Source organism: Antedon mediterranea, chromosome 9, assembly GCF_964355755.1.
Source record: "Antedon mediterranea chromosome 9, ecAntMedi1.1, whole genome shotgun sequence".
Taxonomy (NCBI): domain Eukaryota; kingdom Metazoa; phylum Echinodermata; class Crinoidea; order Comatulida; family Antedonidae; genus Antedon; species Antedon mediterranea.
In genome coordinates, this window is record NC_092678.1 from 22,618,913 (window position 1) to 22,645,113 (window position 26,201).

Genomic DNA, 26,201 nt, shown 5'->3' on the forward strand with positions numbered 1-26,201 from the left:
AATACTACCATGGAGAAATAAGTTATTTCTCCATGATACTACACAATTTATATTCAAATTTCATTCGTAATGTGAGTTTGCTGCCACCTATATTGCTGTGTTCACGCTTGAGTAAGCTCATTTGCATTCTCTCTTCAACAGATGTATTTTATGTTGATGGCGTTCCAGCCCACGTGTCTGAGATGTGTTTACATAAGAAATCTAGGCCCGACCTTTGTCAAGCCAGGAAGTACTCAATCACACGGTAAGCGGCGCATTTGTTTATTTTTCTTGTTGATGTATAACTGCTAGGCCTAGACACATTTTATCGTTTAGCTTTTAGTGACTGTAGTGAGTAAGAAGTAAAGTATCAATACTTAAGAGATGTAAAGACACAAAAACGACTACAAACAGAAATAGAGAAAAAAACAATTAGTTTAATCAAATATCGTAAACAGCTATAAATAAGCCATTGGGCATAAACGAAAATAATAAATCTAAATGTACATGGAGTTACTCCCTGGTAAAAATTAATCATGGAAAAATAAGTTTTCTCTCCATGTATTAATCAAGTTAACTTAGGCCAGGGAGTTGTAAATTAATTATTTTATAACTCCTTGCTTAGGCCTAGAAGAACTGCAAACAATATACACATACATTTAATAAATAAACTAAGACTAATCAAATAAATGAAATGATAAAATCGAATGTATCCTCGGTTATGTAATATATATAAAAGAAGATAATAACATGTTATCAGACTTAAGAACGCTATTTTGTGATTATATATAGAACTTTCTAAAAACAAGTTCAGTCGATGTTTATTTCGTTTTTGTATTATACAACTGTGATAAGGCCTAAGGTCCAATGACTGTCCTTTCAATGTTATACTACTGTTTGTTTGTGTGATAACCATTGATTTGAATAATAATTTATCATGAATATCATACAAGTAATTTCCATCAAGAGATATTAAATCAACTTTGATTCCCTTTCCAGAATATCCTTTTAGCAAGTCTATAACATTATAATTTACTAATTTACAGTAATTCATAGAAAGGCGTTTTAAGTTTGGGAATTTAATAAATATATTAGCTAGTGTACTTCCGTTGATTGATGATAGGTCGACAAAATCTAAATTAAGAAATTTCCATTTAAATCTGTAACGCTTAGGTGATATTAACAGATCGTGTAATTGTTGGGCGGATAAAGAATGAAGAAACCAAGAAAATCCATAAAGTGTATCATTTACATCAGATATAATTAATGAATTGATAAGATTCGCAAGTAAATTACTATCAAGATTTGAAAGATCATTGTTCTCTAAATTGATAAAATTCTCTTTTGACTCTAAATAGCTTATATCTACTTCATTCAGCATATCAACTATTTCGGCGCTTGATAAAGAGCAATTACTTAAATCAAACATTTCTAAGTCTTTATAAACATTTAAAAAATGACCTAATAAAGCTCCGTTGATGTTTGACAAATTATTGTTCCCAAGAAGAAACCACCGCAAGTTAACAAATGTTTTACTGTGTTTACATTCTGTTAGCATTGAGTTAATAAGTGAACTGTGTGATGCACCCTTTGAGTCTCTCGAAAAACGTATCAATAGTAGGCTTAGGTTTGGAAAGTTTTGAAATAATTTGCACATGCGTGAGCCAGTATGGCGCCTATATAAAAAGCGTGAATCATCTTCAATAAACATAAAAGAACGTATTTCTTTGCCTACATTATATTTCTTCCATTCAAAAGAGAGAATCTCAAGGGCCTCATCACCATGTTTTTCAATTAGTTTAATCAAATATCCATCCCGATTATATTGGGTTAGGTCTGCTTGTATGGTATCAGCATTATATAATTGTAATATTATTGAATAGTGAGCTATAATGCTACACATACATTCACAATGTTTATTATACTCCATCATACTTGACGATATCATTCTTGTTATGTTATTACTATCTTTTCTAAGTCTATTACGAAATATATTTAGTAATTCTATTAAATGCAAATTGTCGTTGCAAACAAATGTTCTAAATGAATCCCTTAAATCTTTAACGTCCATTTTCATTTGTGGAGAGATTTGTTTATCCAGTAATGTTAATACTTTTTTTTGGTATTTTGGATTTACATATGTGAAATATTTGGAAAAGGAATAATAATTAGAGGCCCTATTTACCAACCAGTGTTTCATGAGTTTGTCTGCATTGGGACCTAGAAAACTAATAGTGAAAACTGTTACTATTGGTAAAAGTGGGTGAAGCCTTATTATCTCGCATTCTAATGGATCTAAAGTCTCAATTTTATTAGACAAGTAATATCCAGCGAGTGCCTCTGACAATAACCTATGTGGACTTCGGTAAGTCTCCAAAAAACTATCCTGAACAGTAGAAGTATCTTTGTAAACAAATCCTAATTTTAGTGCTAAGTCAACTAAAGTTTCATTTTTAACTAGAGTGTTTACTTCAGTTTTAGTAAAATGAAGTAAAATTCGTTTTAAACCAATGTAACTAATTTCTCCTAATATTATAATTGCGTTTTTATAATCTGTGGGAATGTTGTCAAAGTCTGTTATTGCCTTTGTAGTAGGTTCATCCCTTCTATTAATGTACTGATTTAAAATCGTGCGGAAAATTTCTTTAAACAAATGTTCAAGATTTTTGGGAATCATTTGCTGGTGTTCCCACACAACACACATTTTAAGTAAAAGGAAAGGAGATGAAAATAGTTCAAATATGTATTTATGATTACCGCCCCAACTAGTTACATCATCTGAATCAAGATTAAATTCACTAATCAATAACTGACCCATTTTAGACTGTCCAATAGATTTGAAATACCTCTTGATATATGGTTTTATGTTCTTTATGTCAAATCCTTCTACTTTTACACGTATGTCATAATATTTATGTAAACTTTCAGTAAAACCCGGTCGTGAAGTAAGAATAACTGTACTCTCTTCCAGTTCTTTACTTTTTAAGATCATTGGAATATCAACTCCAGAATTTAACTCATCTAATCCATCTATCAGAAAAACTAATTCTCTGTCGTGATCCTCTATAAACATTTTTATAATTGTTTTATTAATATGGAGACCTGTTTTTTTACGAAAACGTTTTAGGTCAACTTCATCAACTGTTGTATCTGTGATTGTTTGTCCTTCTTTGATGTCTCTGAGGTTTACGAAAAATAATATTTTATCAGCAAACGTAGTATCAGAATTTGTCGCCCAGTTATAAGATATATATTTAAGTAATGTTGTCTTACCAATTCCCCCATTTCCAGTAATCAATACCTTACATGAGTCTCTGGACTTTATAATATTCAATAATTCTAGTAAAGATGTGTGCTTTTGTTCTCCCTTTTGTGTACTGATGATATATAGTTCTGGATCGGTAAAGATTTGTGAAATATTATGATATTTATCTTCTCTGAACGTTGGTGGTCTTATAAGTGGGTCTTCGAATTTTTTTTTCTGTTCTTCTGTTATGAAGTTTCGAATAAGCTCATCTGAAATGAAGACAATATTATATGAAAGTATAAACCGAACAGGAACATTTCTTCTTTCAAATTTCAATGTTAGGTAGCGGCTATTAAATACTAATTTCATAATAGAAAATTAATAATAAACATTACCTTCTGTGAATTCATAATCTGAAAATTTGTTCGCAAAAACGTGGAATAAGTATGAGAGTATGACGGCTAAGATGACAACACTAAATGCAAAGACCATCGCTAAAGCTAAAAACAAATTTAAGGTATATTTCAGGATTGCTGAAGAGCATGCACGGTTTAAGTTTATTTGATGATTACTTTTTCTTTTTTTATTATTATTAGTTATAGGAAAGAAAAAAATGTATTAAACGAGGCTTTTGAATACATTGCATAACATCTGTTACATTATAAATTCATTAATACACATTTACGATATTCTTTATGCTTACCGATACGTGTAGTTGGTTTACATTTATATTTCCGGTTACATGTAGGTAAGAAATAAAATTACAATACGTAATAAAATTCAAATACAAATGACGTCATTATTTCATGACGTCATTTACACAAAGAACGTCATTTACTCATAACCAATACAGTACTATTATTTTAGTGTCTGTTGTGACACCATAGATCATTCTCTGTGACCAGTTGTTTCCAAGATGATGAAGTGGTTATGAAAAAATACCGCCAATGATTTATTTTAAAGGTTTGCGCCACCTACAGGTCAATATCATCATTAAATTATACGATAATTACTGGTACATGTAGCTCATGTTGTATTGTGTATCATACATCTATCACAAAATGTAATTATGTAATTATTTAAGATTCCTAATAACAGTAAGGCTACGCACCAAAAATACTTGTTGGTTGTTCCTGTGTTCCTCTCTCTCTCACCTGCACTTGTTCCTGTCGTTCTGAAGTATAAGTATTTTTGTTTAAACTTTGCAAACAATCCCCATAAGATATTGACATGTAAGTAAAGGTAAGACCATCAACTAAGTAAGGGCCTATACAACAGGTCTATTCAATCAAAAATAAATATACAATAATAATTCATATATTATTATACAGTAATACTTCATATATTTGTAGTAAATTACTCAAATGTAAAAAGAGTGGTTCACATTACAGAAATGTTTTCATTCGTGCATTTTGTATGTTTATCTATATAGGCCTACACAAACTCCTCACTTACTTTCCCTTTTATTTCATGAATTGTATACTTTAAAGAAAGCAACATCACATTTAATTGTGATTAAAAATTAAAAAACTATCTGCTACTTGATTTTCAAGAAATATACAAACAAAAACATTCCGCCCTAATGTAAAACGAAATTGTTTAAAATTGAAAATCTGAAACAAAAAACACGATATGTAATCATACTAAATTGGCGATGAAAAGACGATTATTTAACGTGACCGCGATTAGATTACTTCCTGTTAAACACCATACCAACAGAATTCGAGTTTAATCTTTAATGTGTTTATTTATGTTTTTTAAAGAAACATTTGTTAGTGTTGTTCAATATCCATACATTATTTAGGCCTATATATGGTTTGAGTGATATTGTGTGTCTTGACAAAAAGCACTGCCTGCGCGGTACTTATGGCTTCTGTTCTTTTACGTGGAATTAGATAATATTACAGTTGTGATTCCTCAATTTGACACTTTAAGGTAGAAATACAACTGATAACTATAACTGATAAAGTGAAACTATTTACATTTAAATTTAGCATTATGGAGGGGTTACATTTTTAGATCATCATAATTTATTTTGTGATCTATTTTTAAAGATTGAAGAATAATATACATACCATTACCAAGTAGAATGTCTTTTCCTCTTTGATTTAGACAGCCTGCTAAGCTTTGTATTTGATCTAGATCATCTGTGAGCTGTTTCTCAACTTCCAGATGAAGTATTACATCCCAAATATTTGTGTAGTTATATTGGGCTATTTCATAGAAAGCAATAACTTGTTGCAATTCACCTGGATCAACTTGTCTCATGGCTTTATACAGTTGCTTACGATAATATGACAACTTTGGTCCATCCAGTGTATTCTGAACATCGTTGTCAATCATGTACCTTCTAACTAGATCTTTAGCACGCTCCACTCTACTTAGTTCCGTAACCTCTAATAGTAAGTTAATATCAGTAGGTGAGATGAGACCTTTTTCTTCGAGTTTATTGAATAGATCGTGTCCGATAGAGGAATTTGTAATGTCACCCGTAGCTAAGTGATCAAATAGGATGCATTTAAACCAACGGTACCTCCTCACACCTCTGTAGCATCTACTTAGATCACGTTTCAAGATCTTCAACCTTTCTGTCATTTGGATATTTTGTTGTTCAATTCTTGGATGATGTTAAGATTATTTAGCGAAGAGCTATAAAAATTAAGTTCCAAAGTTAAAAACACAGGAGACAACTTTTTCAAAATGTCTTCGTTTCTTTTAAATCCTTTAAAAATCAAACTATTAAAGATCACACATACACCATTGTTATTGACATATTCACTCAATGTTATTGTATTTACCCACAGTTTTATTGACTTAGCGTAAGCTATTGGAAATAACAGCCTTACTAACTTCGTTCATGACAACTATGCCTCCAGTTTAGTTTTGTAATCGTCTCAATGTTGTGCTAATTATAGGCCTAATTAGTTTTATCAGCTGATTCGTAAACTGACTGATGAATTTATATAAATGATTCCCTAAAATTAAGAATTTATAGGGATCAATGTTTTTGATTTATACTTTACCTGTTGCTGTTTCTAACAATGATGATACAGAACATAATATAATAACAGACAAGTTCCAAAATGGTTGCTGCACATTGAACCGTAACATATCATTTTTAAGTCTCAGTTTCTCTACTTATTGTGTGCTACAACGTACAACAACGTGTCTTCTCCTGGTGTTGTTAAAAACCCAATTAAAGAGGAGTCCATTTGCAGCATGCAAGACTGAATTATATTAATGCACTTGTCGTGATAAATAAATTGTGTAGGACTAGGAATAGTCTATCGACAACAAGTACGTTGTTGGATTGTATGTAGAGTATTGTTGTATATTATTCAGTAATTATTCTATGTCACTGAAGCGTATTTAAACGGGTCCACGTCACACGAACGAACGTTTTGTGACCACGAACCAGTATGAAACGCTAAATAGATGTTTATCGTGAATATTAACTATACATTGTGTTCGATAACAACAATTAAATAGAACGTGTATTGATAAGGATAAAGGGGATGAAGCTTGAAGAAAGCATTATGTGAAATAAGCAAATTTGAGGGAGATCTCAAGCGGCAACTAATACCCATCTTCATCGTCTCGTCTTTCTCCTAAAAAAATAGACATAGACTCAACCATGAAATGTTATCACTTGTTATTTAAAAAAAAAAAAGAAAATAAAGGGAATACATTAAACATTCTTTGGCGTTCCATAGATACACTTTTGTGATACTTGTAGATGAAAGAGGGTAAAATGGGGTTTAAATTACAGTGACTGATTTATACTATAGTCTTGAATTTTAATTGCACCTTAATCGAATTTCGATCACGTCGACAAAAATTGCAACTAACCAGTGACTAATTTTCAAATATTTTATATATATTTAAGACAGGATAAATCGTAAAAAAGCATAAATATACACCTATTATAATAGGTTAAATCAATAATATTAATCTAAATTATCCACTGTAATTATGATAATGCAAACTGTCTAGCGCCCCTTATATTTTCCTAATTTTTTATGTCATAATTAATCTCAATAATTATTCATGATTTCTGCCTTAACCTGATAGGAGTAAAAAAAATGTGTAGTGGCACTATTTTTAGAACCGTTTATAAAGTGCATATAACAGTCTACTATGCCTAGTTGTAAATAAGTAGTAAACCCTAAGAAGTGTTCGACTTCATCTATTTTGTATTACAGTATTACTCTTACTGTTAATTATTATACCTATCAGTCTAATATAAATTGTTTATAAATTTTAAAATGTTTAATGGAAGTAGGGCCTAATGCTTACGGGTTGTTTTATAGCGTATGTTTAATGGGGCCTACTTTGTTAGTAAGACAGTCCACCACCATATTCGTCTTTCGTCATTTTGTGACGTCTCTATCTAAGCAGTGTTATAGATCGATAAATATAACAATGTAATGTATGATACATACACTATGAGTAACAGCGTCATAATATAATGTAGTTTAATAGTTATGTTAACGCAGGCCTACAAATATTATAATTATTATTTTAATTTAATATGCCGATTTTGTTAGGAAATGTGCAGATTTAGTGATATTTTATTCCATTCTTATTGGTTTGAACTTGTTTCTTCCATTTTCCAATAAACCATGGCGCTAGGCTTATCCATTGTGTTTAGTAACGCAACGAAACCTACACAATTACTGTATTTGCTCTGCATTGAGTAGGCCTATTGATATTGCAGATTTAATAACGTTAGGTGAACTAAATAAATTGAATGGATTGTTATGGTACAGTACGTCCATTCGTCGTTTATCAATTCAACTACAACTATATATAATAGTATTGCGTGCTCACTTTAAAATAAACACCATCACCTTAATCAAGGCTTTTGTGTTTTCTGTGGTGGTACATTCCAGGTCCATTATATCTAACTTTAGGAAACTTATAATCCTAACAAAAGCGAACATATTTTCGGTGCTAAATATACTGTTTTGTTGCATGACTTTGCACTTGGATTCAATGGAATATGTTATTATAATACCAATAGTAGTATGTTACATCCAACAAGGTTCTTGTTTTCGTCGACAGCAAATTGTTTTTTAATCAAAGGCATTGTTATAGTTTTCAATGTTAATAGGCCTACGACGTAATTAATCGTTATACCAAGATGAATGTCTGTTCATTATAATTATTGTTTTCGTTGACATTTTGCAACAGTACCTCTAAAATGTAGAATTTGCAATGTCTATTAGAATAGTAGTCCTAGTTTTTAAACATGCCAAATGTAATTTACAGGTTGACGTATCGATTTTAAAACCAATACAAAAACGTAACGAACCATAAATACAATGCATATTTTATTTAATCAAACGCAAACAATTAAAGTAATCAAATATTTATTAAATTATCCAGTTAATATAATAATAGGCCTACTATATACCAGCACCCTTTTCAATACTGTGTAAAGTGTATTTATTTATTATAACTATGCGTAGTCCGAAAACAGCGTCATAACCACAGTAACGTAGTTCTGAATGTGTGTACTTTTGTGGACATTTTCAATAAACCAATTCAAACAACCTTGGCGTGTTTGAAGTTAAACTATTATTTTTCGACAAAAGGCAGTTAAATAAAGATTTTAACCATTTGTTTTGTAAATATAAACCTCTAAAAGTCTCTGAGAAATGTGGAATGCGGAAATAACAGTGTTATTACTACTAGTTACATCTTTAGCGTGTTTAAAACCTAAATGTGTTTATAGCTACATGTTGTCCTCTATTCGTTTAGCAGTCAACATGTCATTAATATGTTCAGTCAACATGCTTAGGTACGTGTTTAGCGTTGCGGGCATATGATTTGGAAAAAAGCCCAATACATGAGCTCCACGCATGGCAAATTAAACACCTTTAAATCCTAAACGTGTCTTTATATTGCTCCACATGTTTAACAATCAACACGTCACTGTGTGTTGAGCTGGATACAGACTGCATGTTTAGAATGTATTTAGAACCTAAACATGTTCATATCTAAACATGTTTTAAGATCTAAACACTCTTTTTATAGTGCTGTAAAGTATTCAAAACTTGTTGCGTTTCACGGAGCGGAAGCGTGCCCCATTATTGAACGAACGCTAATTTTTATTTTATTATATATTGAATTAAATTAATAATTAGTTAAATTAGTAATATAATGATGAAAATTAAACCGTAGACCTGCTTTTGTCATATGATGTTGTCATATGATTTTTATCGTCTAAGAAAACAACGGCAAGTGCAATATTTCTAACAGTTTAGTTATCGTTGCATGAAATGAAAGTCACAAACGGCTGGTGGATTTTAGCAATATCAAAATAGCAATTTGAACAGCAAATTTCACATTTTATATAGGCCTACACGTTGTTATTGTCCTATGGCTTGTACTTGACTTGTTGATTTTTCTGTTTTTAATGAACAATAACTTATTCATTGTGCTTTGTGTTTAGTAACAAACAGACGCGTTTTCGGAATATTTCCTTTACAACTGAGTCGTGATATCGTAGAGTTAATAACGTTAGGTGAACTAAATAAATTGAAAGGACTGTTATGGTACAGTAAGCCCATTCGTCGTTTATCAATTCACCTACAATTATATAATAGTATTGCGTGCTCACTTTACAATAAACACCATCACCTTAATCAATCCTTTTGTACTTGTGTCTGCAGTGCCGCAGGTCACACATTCCATCCCCATTATAACTGTATATGAGGCTTTATTCCAATAAAAGCAAATTTATTTTCCACGCTAAAAATACAGTTTTTATTTCCTTTACATGACTTTGCATTTAGCTTCAATGCAATATATAAATATATACGTATAGCCAATAGTTAAATAGGCCTAATTCCAACAACGGTTTTCGACAGCCAAACTATCATACAAAGCATACAGAATTAGGCCTATAATAGTTCACTTTTAAAAATGTTATAATGTGAAATTAAATAATTAGTTATGGCCCGTCTTGAAAGAGGACGGACTAACTTTTAGTACTGGGACTAGTTATTCCAGGACGTTCAAGAATACAGATAGCCTTGGCCAAAACAGACAATGATACAACAGAAATATATAGATTAGAAAGTACAAGTTTATTACTGTCAAATTTAATTTACATTATACCAATAATTATAGGCCTATCTAATCTAAAACCAATACGAATACATATTGAATATATAATTAATGAGCTTCTTAATTAAATTGGGCGACATTATTATGATAACAAAATACACAAGTATAGGTTAACGAAAATAATGTAATTATAGTATACCAAGAAATGCAACACAGTACGGTAGATATTCAAGGAGATCGAAACTCATTATAACACTCCTTTTCAATGGCATCGTGTATACAGTAGTATAGGACAAAGGGTTAAACCGATAACCATTACTATATTTAGTTCTGTACCAAATAAACGCCTTACTTATATTTCTTATAGATAAAAATACCAAACCAGTAATTGACTTAAAATAAATACTGTCAAAATAATCAAAGACATTATCAACTCTTATTAGTATTATAAATGTATTCCTTTTATTTTTAAATTGTTTGATTAATATTATATTTTAGCTCTATTCATTAATTTATAAGGATGTTAGGCATATAATAAAAACACAAATAATGTTATTAGGCTTGTGCTATTTCTAATGAATACCAAACCAATAAATGATTTAAAATAATTACTTTAAATAAAATTAAGCAAATGTACCCACTGTTATAAACTATAAGACGATATATACTAAGACACATTATCAATCCTATTATAAATCTAATTTCATAATATTTTTGAAATACCTGTTTTAAAAATTTGTTTGATATTTTAGCTCCATTCTTTTACATTGAAAGGGTAATTTCTATTTGAGTGGTCAAATAACATTATAATAATACTGGATCTCATTAACAAGAGTATCTCTAAATAACATTAATTCACATAAAGACGTGCTAAGTTTGGAAGTAAAATAGATATAGAAAATTAGCTAGTTTGCTTATCTTGATCGGTAATTACTGAAAACTAAATAATGTAATGTATCCAAGATAATATCAATGAGAATACAAGAAGCTAAAACCTTATTCATCATCATCATCATAATCACCATGTTTTTCTTTAATTATTTTAGCCAATATTTTCGGTATGTCCTCTCCTAGCACCTTCGTGTACTCCATCATTGCAGCAAATGGATCTGTTTTTTCCATATCCTTTAAGTGGCTCAGATTGGGAAGTTCAAAAGCATGATCATCAGAATCATCATCAGCAGCAGCAACAGCAGCAGCAAATTCTGACCGCATCTGCTTTACGCGACGCTTACCGGAGCCTACTAGCGTCTTTAATTGATTCCTCATATCATCCGTTAAGATAAAATCGCTATCATCATCAGGAAGTTTAATCGACCTCTTTGCTTTCCCCAAATCTTGATCTAACTGTTGAAGGGTGTCTTTAAACTTTATTATGTGTTCTTTTGTATCATCCGTTAAACCGCTATCACCGTTATCATTAGCAAAGCGTCTCAACGAATTCCTAAATTCCCAAATATTTTGGTTGCGCTGCTCCAGCAACTTTAACGAGTCTTTTAACTCTTCTATTGGTGGAAACCTTATCTTAATATTATCCTGAGCTTCATGTTACATACGTTTATCATTAGTTTCTGTTCTGTACTTATCAACCCCTTCTTCTTCTTCTTCTTTTTCACACGATAACCTATTATCCTGAGCTTCATGTATTATATGTTTATCATTAGTTTCTGTTCTGTACTTATCAACCCCTTCATCTTCTTCTTCTTTTTCACACGATAACCTATTATCCTGAGCTTCATGTATCATACGTTTATCATTAGTTTCTGTTTTGTACTTATCAACCCCTTCATCTTCTTCTTCTTTTTCACACGATAACCTATTATCCTGAGCTTCATGTATTATATGTTTATCATTAGTTTCTGTTTTGTACTTATCAACCCCTTCATCTTCTTCTTCTTTTTCACACGATAACCTATTATCCTGAGCTTCATGTATCATACGTTTATCATTAGTTTCTGTTTTGTACTTATCAACCCCTTCATCTTCTTCTTCTTTTTCACACGATAACCTATTATCCTGAGCTTCATGTATTATATGTTTATCTTTCCCAGGACATTCGTTCGCATAAATGACACCTAGAAGAACGACACTAATAGCAACGACCATTAAGGAATCTATATTTAAAAAAAAAAGCAGATAATAATGTGTATTTCTTTTCCTTTATTTATAAAAGCACAAAATACAATGCATAATTAATACAGAAGAAACTCTGGGAGATAAGAAAGTAATGAGAAAAGATTTCGTACAAACGTAACATATGATAAGCAGATTGCGTATTTAACCTAATCATTTTTACCTAGAAGTCTCTACATTTGTCCATGTCTAACCTAGACCATTTCGTTAGAACTTTCACGTATATTTTTTATATTTCTTACTTTATTAACCCGCAGGTATTTGTTTTTCTTTGAGCTAGGCAACTGTAACTGCAAACCGAACACACGTATACGTACACGTCAAGTTGAATAAATTGAATAGGTGTACGACTACCATACACAACATGAATTAGTAATTTTAAAAACATAATTACCTGATTCTTTCTTCATTTTTAAGCCTCGGCTCACACACGACGTTGGAAAGAGAAGTCTATTTCTATTGATTTCGGTTGATGCAGTTGTTATATTGAATTACTGAAGGTCATAATCGACACCATGTCAGAATAACAATAATAATAATAATAATAATGACAATAGGGTGGATATATACATTTGTGGACGTTGAAATGTACGTGACATAAACGCGATTAGAACTTCATATTCATAAAACAATATGCTGTGTTATATAGGAAAACTATTAAGGGGAAAAACCAAAACAAAATTAGAATTGAGAATCTTTTTTTATATAAGGACAAGCTAAATTGTTAAAACAAAAGCATATTATATAATAATAGTCCCAACCTGAACTCATACGGTGTTCAACAATCTTATTAATTGAAACCCTTAAAAACCTTATAATTAGAATGAGGCCTACTTTTATACGGCATGCGTGTATATTCAAATATACTATAGCTCACTATGTCGGTTGGTTGGTTGGTCGATCGGTCGGTCGGTAAACACTAGGGACTTTACGAAATACGACGGGAAGCCACAGGACGGTGCTCATAAATAAATTATGCATGAGCTTTAACAAAGTGGGCGGAGCTTAGCGTTAAATTTCGTCGTCTTAAATTTTTTAGGACGATAAAGTTAAGTTGCCATTTTCCGGAGAATGAATAGAAATAATGTACTATAACCTTAAATATACAGTTCAAATTCTAATTTAATTTTTTTAACGATATTACTATGTAGTAAAACCTCCAGCTTATGTAGAAACGCCAACAGCTTATTAGTCCAGTAAAGATTAATCAAAAATAGGGTGAACCTAGAACAAATTGCAACAGAACTTTTTTTTTGTCTGGTAAATATGGTTCAAATGAACATTATATCCCAAAGTTGACCAAAATCGGACATCGGGAAGTGGGTTAATTAGCATAAATTCAAAATGGCCGCCATTTGCTTTTATGAAGCCCCATATCTCATTAACGGTTGGATTTAGACCACCTAAGTGCATTACGAGTGGATATAAATGTGATAATAAACATTCTAATTAGCATATTCACATTTGACGTACCTAAGACGTCATATGGTAGTTGTGACGTCATATATCATGTTATAACTGCTTAAATGACATTATACTATGTGAACAATTTAGGAACTAAAGGAAAACATGTTTCTTAACATTCTCCTTGTTGAAATGAACATCATTTTCAAAGTTTACCAAAATCGGACGTCAGGAAGTGGCTTAATTAGCATAAATTCACAATGGCCGCTATAGTCCAGATCCCTATGTCAAAAAAAGTGCCTTCGTGTGCAGATCATGGGGAAAGTGTAAACATTGTGTTTTATGAATATTTGAATCATGCTGGTTATAAAAACCCATGTTGTCAAATTTCTAAAATTCATCTTTGACCTCTGACCTCAATTTGAATGTTTTGACCCATTGAAAACAAAATGATCATATCTTTGCAACGCTAAGATTAAATTAAATAATTTTAGTGTCAAATTATTTGGGAGATGCATATTAATATTCGTTCTAATGGAAAAGTTTGTCGAAAAATGGCTGGAAGTATGATTTTTGGCATATTTGACCTTTGACCTACATATCATATAACTCCGTAACTAATAGTTGGACAAACTTTAAATAGGGCTCAAATTAATCTGAAGGTATATGTTTCTATTCAGTCTAATAAGAACTTTTACAAGAAAATGACCCGAAATATTTTTATTGACCTTTGACCTGTACTGGTAGTACATATTTCTATAATCTCAAAAAACTATTGGCCGTAAAATGGTTGTTTTTGTGAAATGGTTCGAACAATTTACATTTATATGTTGTATAATAACAACATTTTATAGAAATGTAAAAGAATTCTATTTATGATCACTAACTTTATAATTTATTAACATCACTAGCATTTGTTATAATATTAAAATGTGTTATATTTGCTGATTTTAAGCACTTCACATGAATTTATCAGAATTATGTGTATTTAATATAAAGTTGTTTTTTTTTATATATAAAGAAAATTTAATTGTCTATCAATTAAGACTATTTTCAAATTATTATGGCTAAAACTTAATTAGATACAGGCAAAAAAGTGTATTTTTACTTGTGTGAACAGCGCCCTCAATCTTAATTTTTTCCCAAAAAATACCACATTTTTATGTGTTTTCCTGAACTAAACAGGTTATAACTTTGTTTTAAAGACTTTTTACAGTAACCTGTAATTTACATACCTCTTTTATAACGTACTAGGTCAGTTTCTGAAAAAATTGAGAAAAATATTCCGATAGCTTGATATTTTTGTTGAGGTTATTACATGATACACACAAAAAAAAAATTTTAATTTTGAGCTAAAAGTCCATCTTTTTGGTTTAATAAAAGCTATCTAGCAGATATTAATACACAAAATTCATATTTTATTGGATAGATATTATGGTTATCTTTCCAATAAAATATGCTGTTTGTGTAAGAATGGCTGTACAAGATTGTTTGTACTGGACCAAAAAGATGGATTTTTAGCACAAAAATGTGGTATTTTTTGGGAAAAAATGAAGATTGAGGGCGCTGTTCACACAAGTAAAAATACACTTTTTTGCCTGTATCTAATTAAGTTTTAGCCATAATAATTTGAAAATAGTCTTATTTGATAGACAATTAAATTTTCTTTATAAATAAAAAAAAACAACTTTATATTAAATACACATAATTCTGATAAATTCATGTGAAGTGCTTAAAATCAGCAAATATAACACATTTTAATATTATAACAAATGCTAGTGATGTTAATAAATTATAAAGTTAGTGATCATAAATAGAATTCTTTTACATTTCTATAAAATGTTGTTATTATACAACATATAAATGTAAATTGTTCGAACCATTTCACAAAAACAACCATTTTACGGCCAATAGTTTTTGAGATTATAGAAATATGTACTACCAGTACAGGTCAAAGGTCAATAAAAATATTTCGGGTCATTTTCTTGTAAAAGTTCTTATTAGACTGAATAGAAACATATACCTTCAGATTAATTTGAGCCCTATTTAAAGTTTGTCCAACTATTAGTTACGGAGTTATATGATATGTAGGTCAAAGGTCAAATATGCCAAAAATCATACTTCCAGCCATTTTTTGACAAACTTTTCCATTAGAACGAATATTAATATGCATCTCCCAAATAATTTGACACTAAAATTATTTCATTTAATCTAAGCGTTGCAAAGATATGATCATTTTGTTTTAAATGGGTCAAAACATTCAAATTGAGGTCAGAGGTCAAAGATGAATTTTAGAAATTTGACAACATGGGTTTTTATAACCAGCATGATTGAAATATTCATAAAACACAATGTTTACACTTTCCCCATGATCTGCACACGAAAATACATAGGGATCTGGACTACTATTTTCATACCATTTTGAAGCTCCGTATCTCCTTAACGGTTGATTTTAGACCACCTAAGTGCATTGCGAGTAGATATAAATGTGATATTAAACTTTCCAATTAGCATATTTAAATTACCATATAATGTACCTATGATGTCATAAGATAGTTATGACGTCATATGATGTCACAATAATGCTCAATTGCCATTATTCCAAGGGAAAAATATAGAAACCGTAGGAAAGTAGTAGTAGAACATTTAACACATTCAGGTTAAGATCATGGGTATCTGAAGTTATTTGACCACCCTTCACAACATACACTGCAACATTCCATTTTCTGTAACTGCATCTATTTATAACTGCAATCTCATATATATTTAAAGAAAAGAGATTCTTAAGTCTGTAATGAGTCTGTGGTTTAATAATTCGACCCCATAATATGGAGTTGGATCAGAGTTTCCTATCCAAAGTACATACATAGAAAATGTAATAGTTGGTGCCGTCAAAATACTTCCACCATACTTTCTATAACTACCGATTATTCCACTACTGCTTGCTTCTTCTGTCTTAAAACGCAATTTTTTTTTTATGATGGCAAAGTAAAAGATTTAATAAATCTGCATTCAAAGTTTGTATTCCATTTTTTGACATTTTCTGTAAAAGAAGTTGAATACTGCTTGTTGTCAAAAAATTAAATACTGTAATTAGTAGTGGCAAGTTTGAAAATTACTTTATAACCTTAACAACCCCTTTTGAATTCCGTTGATGTGTTAAGCAGTATCTTTAAATTCTGTCATAAAAAGTTGTTGGCTAATAAATGATCGACACCAACCAGATCCAATTTCTGGCAATGAAATAGTAACTTTAAAAGAAGAATGGAGATGCTGACTATACCGAAACTGCAGTATGACATTTATCAATGTGTCATCTCAATTTTGGATGGGAAACTGTGATAAACCCAGTTGGGGAATTGAGATGTGTTTGTGGGATGGGTTTGAATAACCTGACCCACAGACAATGGCCTCGTTACAATATTTTTTTATTTAAAGAGATGAAGTTCTAAAAGATGCAGTTGTAGGAAACACAAAACAAGATGTGTGCAAATCAGTTGTGGAAATACAGTTGATGATCACAACCTTTCATAACTGTTCTGTAGAATTACTATTTTCAAGAGATTTTGTAAATAAGACAATGATAAATTTCAATGGGTTTTAGATTTTCCCTATAGGATATGTCATTTAAACAGTATTGTGACATTTTATGACATCACATTTACCATATGGTGTCATAGGTACGTCATATGATAATTTAAATGCCGTATATCCAGGATCTGTCAAGGGGTGGGAGGGAGTGGTTCGGACACTAAGTACTGGGTCACATTTGGCCCTAGTGGCCCGGGCGCGATATTTCTTTTCGTACATAAGTTGGGGACCCCTCGTGAAACGTCACAAAATAAACATAAATATTCATTAGTCATATCCATAAGGTCTGACGTAAGAATTGAGCTAACTACAATTCGCTAATGCAAACGATTTCTGTCGAGCCGTCTGTGTAGTCGAGTGAATACGACTATGAACTTTACATGTCGATGTATGGGGTTCGAATCACATGAGCTACTTCTTTTACTTTATAGTGAGAGAGAGATTATTTAGAGGGTTAGATTTAGCTATATTTAGGAAGTAGTTCGGCTATCTTTCACATGGGGTCCCCAACTTATGTACGTACATAAGTTGGGGACCCCCTCATGAAACGTCACAAAATAAACATGAATAATTCATCAGTTAAATTTTCTTGTTCCGTGTGCACCCAAAGCGTATAGCAACAAGAAGTGATTACACAAGTGCGGTACGATTCTAGGCCTATCTCCGCTGTGGTTGCCGCGTGCGATTTCATAATAGAATAGCGGAGTTTTGTGTGGATTGTCGAAATAATCAGCCTTTAGTTTATGGTGTTTTTAATATAGTTTATTACTAAAGAATTACGTGTTAAAATTATAGGTTTTATTGATACTATTAGGCCTAATTACTAGTCTCTAAACCCCTGTATATTCTAGTAGTAGCTGTGTGGGTACGGTGTGTGTGACTTGTGTCTTTAGCCTCGACACATTTTGCATAGTGGACGTGTGTGTGAAGAAGAGTGCGCGAAGGCAATCACGTGAATTGACCTAGAATCCTAGGCCTATTATTGTAGAAAGAATCGTATCGCAGTTGTTGTTCCGTGTGCACCCAAGCGTTCTTGGACATAGCCCAAAGAAAGCTTAGACCCACAAGAATAAAGAATGTGTATAATTTGTGTACTGTATTTTTTTAATTCTGCTATCAATTATCAAACAATATGCAATGTACTCAAAGGAACTTTAAAAATGCGCGTATATGAACACATGAGATGGGAAGATTTGACCCACGAGAATAAAAAATGTATTTTTGTGTAATGTTTATTGTTTAATTTTGCTGACTTATTACTCGGATTGTGTCATACCAAAGATAGTGTAACTATTACCAAAGATAGTGTAACTATCTTTGGTCATACCTAACACACACACACGTCACACACATCCACACAGCTACTACTAGAATAGACATGGGTTTAGAGACTAATAATTAGGCCTAATAGTATTAATAGAAACTATAATTTTAACACGTAATTCTTTAGTAATAAATTATATTAAAAACACCATAAACTAAAGGCCGATTATTTCGACAATCCACACAAAACGCCGCTATTCTTCAACAGCGGAGATAGGCCTAGAATCGTACCGCACTTGTGTAATCACTTCTTGTTTCTATACGCTTGGGTGCACACGGAACAAGAAAATTTAACTGATGAATTATTCATGTTTATTTTGTGACGTTTCATGAGGGGGTCCCCAACTTATGTACGAAAAAAAAAATCGCGGCCCGGGCAACACCCTTAATTTCACACTAAATGTTTCTGCCACTAAATTAAAATTGAGTCCCATTTCATCGTATACAATATCCATCCGGACTCGGAACTTGATAGGCTTAGTCATAAAGTAGTTACAGAGTTGCAGGGCATTTTATGGTCACAAAGAAGTAATTTGCTAGCGCCAACGAATTTAACGTCCTTCACAACCAAAATATTTCTTTGTAACAAAATTTATTTTAAATGGAATGCTACAAAAATAATCCTCCGCTTCATCACTGAATGAATACCTAATAACCAGACAAAAACGAATCTTTGTTACGTTTTACTATCAATTCATTTTCATATCACGCAATACATTTTTCAACAATATAGTAGTATAATAACATTTTGATTGAATAGTGAGGGATTAGTTACAGTGTTGACTTTGAATAAACCATTGGTAATTTACTGAAAATCCAAAATGAACTTGTGTTATATACAAATAAAATTATTCAATCAAAGAAACGCTCTACTACACATGAGAAATAGATGTCGGTCGATAAACTTCTGATGACGACTAAAACAACGACAATCAGCTAAATGTATTCGTGATTTTATTTCATCTCTGGCTTGTTACATTATCATGACACATTACCGGACTTCCCCCTCCTCACGCCATGAACGGCAGTACAGATCTTCCCTATAGGCTCGTGTATGTAACCTACTACGTCATTCACACGCATAGCAGTTTTACTGGCATCATCACAGATTACCTCTCATGGATCAAGCATTCACACATGAATTCAAAAATTCATCGACAAACGAAATATAGCCTATATTCATTCCTTTTAAATATTAGGCATATAACCAAGGCTAATAATCGATTTGTCCATAATTATTGCGTTTTCCATTCCATAATCCAAGGCCAATTTTTGGTCCTTAGGAGAGGTGGCCGCTCACGAGAGGTGGTCGATTATGAGAAGTGGTCCCTTATGAGAGGAGGTGATCCCTTACGAGAGGTGGTCGATTATTAGAAGCGGTCCCTCAACAGAGATGGTTGCTTACGATGTGTGGTCGTTTTAGAAAGTTGGTTGCTTACGAGAGGTGGAAAGACTGATAGCTAAGTAAAGATAGATGCATTTGCACATGAATGAGACATTTTTGTAAAATATATAACATTTTCTACATTAGCTGGTGATAGTAACTACATAAGCTGGGAGGCAATTTTCGTTACTACATAAGCTGTTGTTGACTGTTTCTACATTAGCTGGTGTTGATTTTTATTTACTACATAATCTGTTGGTGTTTCTACATAAGCTGGAGGTTTTACTACATAAGCGGTGGGTTGTTCTACATTAACGGTTGTTTCGACATTAGCTGGCGTTTTCTACATTAACGGTTGTAACACGCCACGCCGCGAGACAGGGGAGGGAGAGAGATACTGCCGGTCGTAGTCGTCTTCGCGCAAGCCGGGTGCGTAACTAATAAAACGGCTATGTCGACTGTTTATAATTTTACGCTAAATTTTTGAGTTAGTAAATTTCAAAAAGAAAGCACCGTTATAAAATGACTGATTTTTTGACTGAATATCCTGCAATAACGGTTAATTTAACAAAATATGTTATAGTGATATTACAGTAACTAATAATTTTTATTAGGACTCGCTCATCTTCTCCTCTTCTTCTTCTTCCATCTGGACACTATTGAGCCAACATGGCATGCATATACTCTATAGGGTAATAGGTAACAAGGCTATAAGAGAGAAAATGTTCGTATTTCAACCGGATGCAGAACGTCATGACGTCATAAACATGGTACCAATCGCAAAAAGTGCGATTTATAAAGTACTATTCCTCCCTTATTCGTTGTAGTATTGAGCTGGGATTTGGCATGGGTATACTACAGGGACATGTCCTCAAAGCTATAGAGCCGGATTTTTTAATTTCATGCAGCCATATGACGTCTCGAAGATGGTACCTTGGTGCCAAACGATTTTCGTCGTAATATAGCCGTGTTTGGTGTCATTTCAAAGGTCTTGGAGAATAAGAATATATACAGTAAAACCTATTTATGTGACGTCACTTCTGCTCCCGGAAATAGCAAAATAATTAATAATTTACCGTAATTAGACAACGTGTGAAGTCTAACATTATTGAATGATTTTTATATTTTATATTGTATGTAATTTGGTTTAGTTATCTTACTGTTTTCTTTATCCTTTTTGTTGATAAATTCTGTTTACAGTCATCGAATAATTCACTATTACAGCTGAAATAATCTAGTCTATGCTTTCCTCCTGTTTATTGATGTCCCTAATTTGGGTTCCTATTGTTCCTTTTTATTTGCTGGTAAACACTGTGTATCAAGAATGTGTATATCTTAACATAGATTCTAAGTACTGTATATTGTATACTAATTCAATTGTTCATATACTAATTGATATGCTAATTTAGTGTCCAAGGTTATATATGTGGGTTGCATTTAATTGGTATTACAGTTTATTTTTAATTTGGTTTTATCGAATTTCCGTTTTATTTGAGTATTATCTGTTTTAATCTAGTCTACCTTTATTTTTATACTCATATATTTCATATTGTATGTTTAATTGTTTTAAGGATGCACCATTATTATGTGTGCCGCTGTTCAAAAAGCGTTTTCCGAATAAATTATTATTATTAGTGTTATTATTATTATTATTATGCCATTTCCGGTTATGTGACGTAACTTTTCGGAATATAGCCGTATTTGGTAGCGATGTTATTGATGTGTATCACAGTATCACAGTATTTATTGATACTCACTTTCGAATCAGTGGCACACACCTTTCGGTGGTGCGTCCATACAAATATAAACAACAACATATAAAAGGTAAATGATGATAAAACTTACATAATTAACTTACATTGAAAAAAAAAAACAAAAAAACAAATGTACAGTAGTAATTGCACACTTGAATAGATACTTAAAAGCAATTGTATAATGAGCAAATCAATGTATCGATGCAATAGGTCAGTAGTAAATACACATTAGGGCCTACTTACAAATGTGACATTACATCCCGTCTTATGACGTCATTACAGCTTCTTTTGTTGTACCCGGAGTATCGCACATTCCTGCTTGCATACTGTGGCTTGCGTCAAAGAAAAATTGCGCACGTGCGCTAGTAGGCCTACATTGTAAGGTTCGATTGATTGATTTTGGAACAAACATCCCATAAATACGTCTTATTAATAACAGTTATGTAATATTTTGAATTCATTATGTTTGCTTTGATGACTAAATAAAATAATAAAGTGTCGTGGATATATATGTTAATATACTGAAAAGGAAATGATCACAAATGAAATGTCTCTGAAATTTGCGGTGCAGTTTGTGTCAAAACGCAGAGCCATAATATGAAAGGGGTGAATTTGTGTTATATGACGTGTTGTGTATTGGCTCATGTTGTTTATCCAAACTTGCATGTAGCATTTATTTATTTTTTTTTATAAAAAAATATATAGGCTACCGAATCAAGACCATTAATAAAATAAAAACGGAACCATAAGCGTTATTTAATATTAGACACAAAAATCTAAAAATAATTCAAGAACTACAGGAAAACGCTATACAAATTAAACGCGCATGCACTTTGACACAAAAATGGTTCCTAATCATTTAATTCAATGTCGTAACTCTTTATAATAATTGCGCGCGTTATGGTAACCACGACTAGTTACAGTCAGTTGTTCGACATACACTCACTCACTCATTCCCCTTGCGCAACTAGTTCCTTTCAGTTGAGTCGAGTTGGGTTAAGTTCCATCCATGACGACATTAGAACACTTTTAATTAATATGTTAAACAAGCTAAATAAATTAGAAAGATTGTTATGGTACAGTACGCCCATTCGTCGTTTATCAATTCACCTACAACTATAAAATAGTATTGCGTGCTCACTTTACAATAAACACCATCACCTTAATCAATCCTTTTGTACTTGTCTGCAATGCCGCAGGTCATACATTACATCCCCATTATAACTAACTGTATGAGGCTTTATTCCAATAAAAGCAAATTTATTTTCTAAAAATACAGTTTTTATTTCCGTTACACGCCTTTGCGACGTGGTGTTGTATGCGCTTTGATGAAATATTATAATACCTAATTATAGTTCGACGTCAAAAACGGTACTGGTTTTCAACAGCAAACTATCATACAAGAAAAGGAATCCAAATAGTGTCTTACTTCTAGTACACATTTAGTCTGAGGACTACATTTTCTTTCAAGATTACGTGCCTATGTAATTTACTATTGTTTAGTTTAACAGTTCCTTTTTGAGAATTTTAATAAACAATTGATATAAGCTGTCACGTATTAATATCGTCATTAACGTTCCATATGATTGTTAGATATATTACTTACCTTTCCCATTATGGACTCCAACAATTGCTCTTTAAATGTGTTGAAATAATTGTGTAGAAATGGTGTATCTCCACATACTATCTATTTCCAAAGTATATAGGAATATTTGGTAATACAGCATCACATGTGGTGCCTGTATCATGTACGGTTAGGTTAAGGTTACTCTAGATACATGTGAAACACATGTGATGTTGTATTACCAAATATACCTATGATAGAAGGAAGAGTAAAATTCACTCTTCCCTGCTAATAATGTTAGAGACACCAATATAACAGTAATATAGAAATTAAGTTTATTGTAATACACAAAATCTATCAGATCTATATTGAATGTAAACCCAATACATGTACCTGTACGCACAATACCTATACACACAATATAAATGAACACAAATTAAGTAATTTAAAGAAATGTCATACCATAAGATCAAAATAGAAACCCATTATACTAATTTATTATTATCAACTGCGTCATTTAGTAGCGTTAACATTTAAAATATAGAATTAAATAAAAAATATTGCGTTATTTGTTCCAATGAAATCGGAAATGTTTTTCCCTACAATATTGCATTAATTGAAATAGAAGGCGTGTACAAAATATATAGATCTCAACACAACAATTATTTTTACTTCTAATTATATTTAGTTATTTCAATTTAAAAAAAGAAACGCCTTTTTACTAAATAGATATCAAACCAATAAATATACACTAAAATACAACAAACAAATACATATTATCAACTATATTCTAATTTTAAAATATGTTCATTAAAAGTGTTAGATTGGTAGTTATATATACTGTATGCATACATCTCTAATGATATGTTATTAAAATCCAAATTATATTATTAGGCCTATACTATTGAGAGATTTGATTATTGTTCCCATTTTATAAATTCACCTAATCTCTTATTGACAACGGTATATATTCACAGAAAGAATAAAATAAATTCAGTGAATCAGTTTACTTATCTTGACTGAAGGGAATGTATCCTTGATAATATAATGAGATACAAGAAGCTCAAAACATATTCATAATCATCTCCATTATTTTTATTAGCCAAAAGCTTCGGTACTGTAGGTACAGTACTTTCAGTTTCGAGCTCTCCATTATCCCAGCCAATGGATTCTAGTTGATTATAGGCTAAATGAGATTAACCCACACAAGACAAAACAAAAATAAGATTAAAGGGAAGATCAGGAAGTACCGATTCATCAACATCGTCATCATCAGCAGCAGCAGCATGTCAATCTGATCGCATCTTCCTTCTTTTTTATCTGATAACCTAATATGAGCTTCATGTATCATACGTTTATCATTAGTTTCTGTTCTGTACTTATCAACCCCTTCATCTTCTTTTTCTTTTTTACACGATAACCTATTATCCTGAGCTTCATGTATCATACGTTTATCATTAGTTTCTGTTCTGTACTTATCAACCCCTTCATCTTCTTTTACTTTTTCACACGATAACCTATCCTGAGCTTCATGTATTATACGTTTATCATTAGTTTCTGTTCTGTACTTATCTATTTTTAAATATATTTTGTTTGATTCATTTCTAAAAACAAGTAATGTGATTGCTGAGTTATCATGAATATTCATAAGGTCATTTCCTTTTAAATCGTCTTTCCTTATTGTTCCCATTTTATAACATTCATTGAGCATGTCTTTAACAATCGTACCATTTAGATTACAATTCTTCATAGAAAGACGTTTCAATTTTGGAAATATGATAAATATATTAGCTAGAGTACTTCCGTTGATTGATGATAGGTCAACTCTATTCAAATTAAGAACAGACTTTCTAAAGCTGTAACGATTAGGAGATATCAACAGATTGTGTAATTGATTCGCTGATAAATTATACACACCCCAAGATAACTCAACACCCAATAATGCATCAATAATTCTCGCAAATAAATCACTATCAATATTTGAAAGATCATTGTGCTCTATATCAATAAACTGTTCTTTTAATTTTAAATACTTTACTTCATTCAGCATATCGACCATTTGTGCGCTTGAAAATGCATGTTTAACCAATTTAAAGTTTTCCAAATCTTTAGAATTATTTAATATGTGGCCTAATGAAGACCCACTTATATAGTCAAGACTGTTACCCGAGAAAGTAAAGGTCTTCAATTTATCAAATGTTTTGCATTCTTTTAACATTGAGTTAATGCGTTCACTATAACTTTTTCTATCCTTATAATGATACAAATCAACAGAACTAATTTTGAGTGTTTCTAGGTTTGGAAAGTTTTGAAAAAATGTGCACATATGTGAGGCATTGATAGGCCTATTGCTCACAGAATTGTCATTTTCAAATAACATAAATGAATGTATTTCCTCTCCGAAATTATATTTATTCCATTCGTCTGAGAGAATGGCAACAGCTTTATAACCCCATTTTGCTAGGACTTTAATTAGATATGCGTCACCATTTATTTTATCAGTGATATGTTCAAGTTCGTTATTATATCTTTGTAGTATAATCGAAATGTGAGCTACAATCTTACACACATATTTATATGACTGTTCATTTGATTCATCTATAATTGACTCCACATTATTTAATAATAAATCTCTATTATCTGTAAGCTTATCTGAAAATAATTTAAGAATTTGTATGAAGTGCATTAAGTGCAAATTGTCGGCTTTAAGAATTCTTTTCCAAGAATTACTTAACATTTTACCATGAG

At 31.6% G+C, this 26,201-nt stretch overlaps 3 protein-coding genes across 5 annotated transcripts in view; all 3 read right to left on the reverse strand.

Annotated features, from left to right (window-relative positions):
- Positions 1 to 26,201, reverse strand: part of LOC140059445 (uncharacterized) — a 146,610-nt gene that overhangs the window by 82,995 nt on the left and 37,414 nt on the right. The window lies entirely within an intron of this gene.
- On the reverse strand, positions 460 to 6,286 carry LOC140059442 (uncharacterized). Of its 2 annotated transcripts, none has more exons than XM_072105369.1 (3): positions 4,338 to 4,486; positions 3,622 to 3,726; positions 460 to 3,495 (listed from the first exon to the last, which is right to left on the reverse strand). In XM_072105369.1, exons 1-3 carry the CDS (start codon positions 4,456 to 4,458, stop codon positions 587 to 589), a joined length of 3,135 nt encoding a protein of 1,044 aa, XP_071961470.1. In that variant the 5' UTR covers positions 4,459 to 4,486; the 3' UTR covers positions 460 to 586. The 2 variants fall into 2 exon arrangements, with proteins under 2 accessions (XP_071961470.1, XP_071961471.1); XM_072105370.1 differs by lacking the exons at positions 460 to 3,495; positions 3,622 to 3,726 and adding exons at positions 5,302 to 5,875; positions 6,250 to 6,286 and having other exon boundaries at positions 4,282 to 4,400.
- Positions 10,297 to 13,346, reverse strand: LOC140058946 (uncharacterized). Of its 2 annotated transcripts, XM_072104740.1 has the most exons (3): positions 13,268 to 13,346; positions 12,828 to 12,927; positions 10,297 to 12,414 (listed from the first exon to the last, which is right to left on the reverse strand). In XM_072104740.1, the coding sequence occupies exons 2-3, from the start codon at positions 12,841 to 12,843 to the stop codon at positions 11,849 to 11,851; spliced, it is 582 nt and encodes a 193-aa protein (XP_071960841.1). In that variant the 5' UTR covers positions 12,844 to 12,927; positions 13,268 to 13,346; the 3' UTR covers positions 10,297 to 11,848. The 2 variants fall into 2 exon arrangements, with proteins under 2 accessions (XP_071960841.1, XP_071960842.1); XM_072104741.1 differs by lacking the exons at positions 12,828 to 12,927; positions 13,268 to 13,346 and adding an exon at positions 12,676 to 12,742.

Bases quoted from the DNA above. Each gene is read 5' to 3' on its own strand.
- LOC140059442 (XM_072105369.1), bottom strand. From the start codon at position 4,458: ATGTCAATATCTTATGGGGATTGTTTGCAAAGTTTAAACAAAAATACT. The intron at 3,727-4,337 runs GTGCGTAGCCTT...ATTTGTTTTTAG, and splicing joins ACAACCAACAAGTATTTTTG to CTTTAGCGATGGTCTTTGCA. The intron at 3,496-3,621 runs GTAATGTTTATT...TCTTCATTTCAG, and splicing joins AGATTATGAATTCACAGAAG to ATGAGCTTATTCGAAACTTC.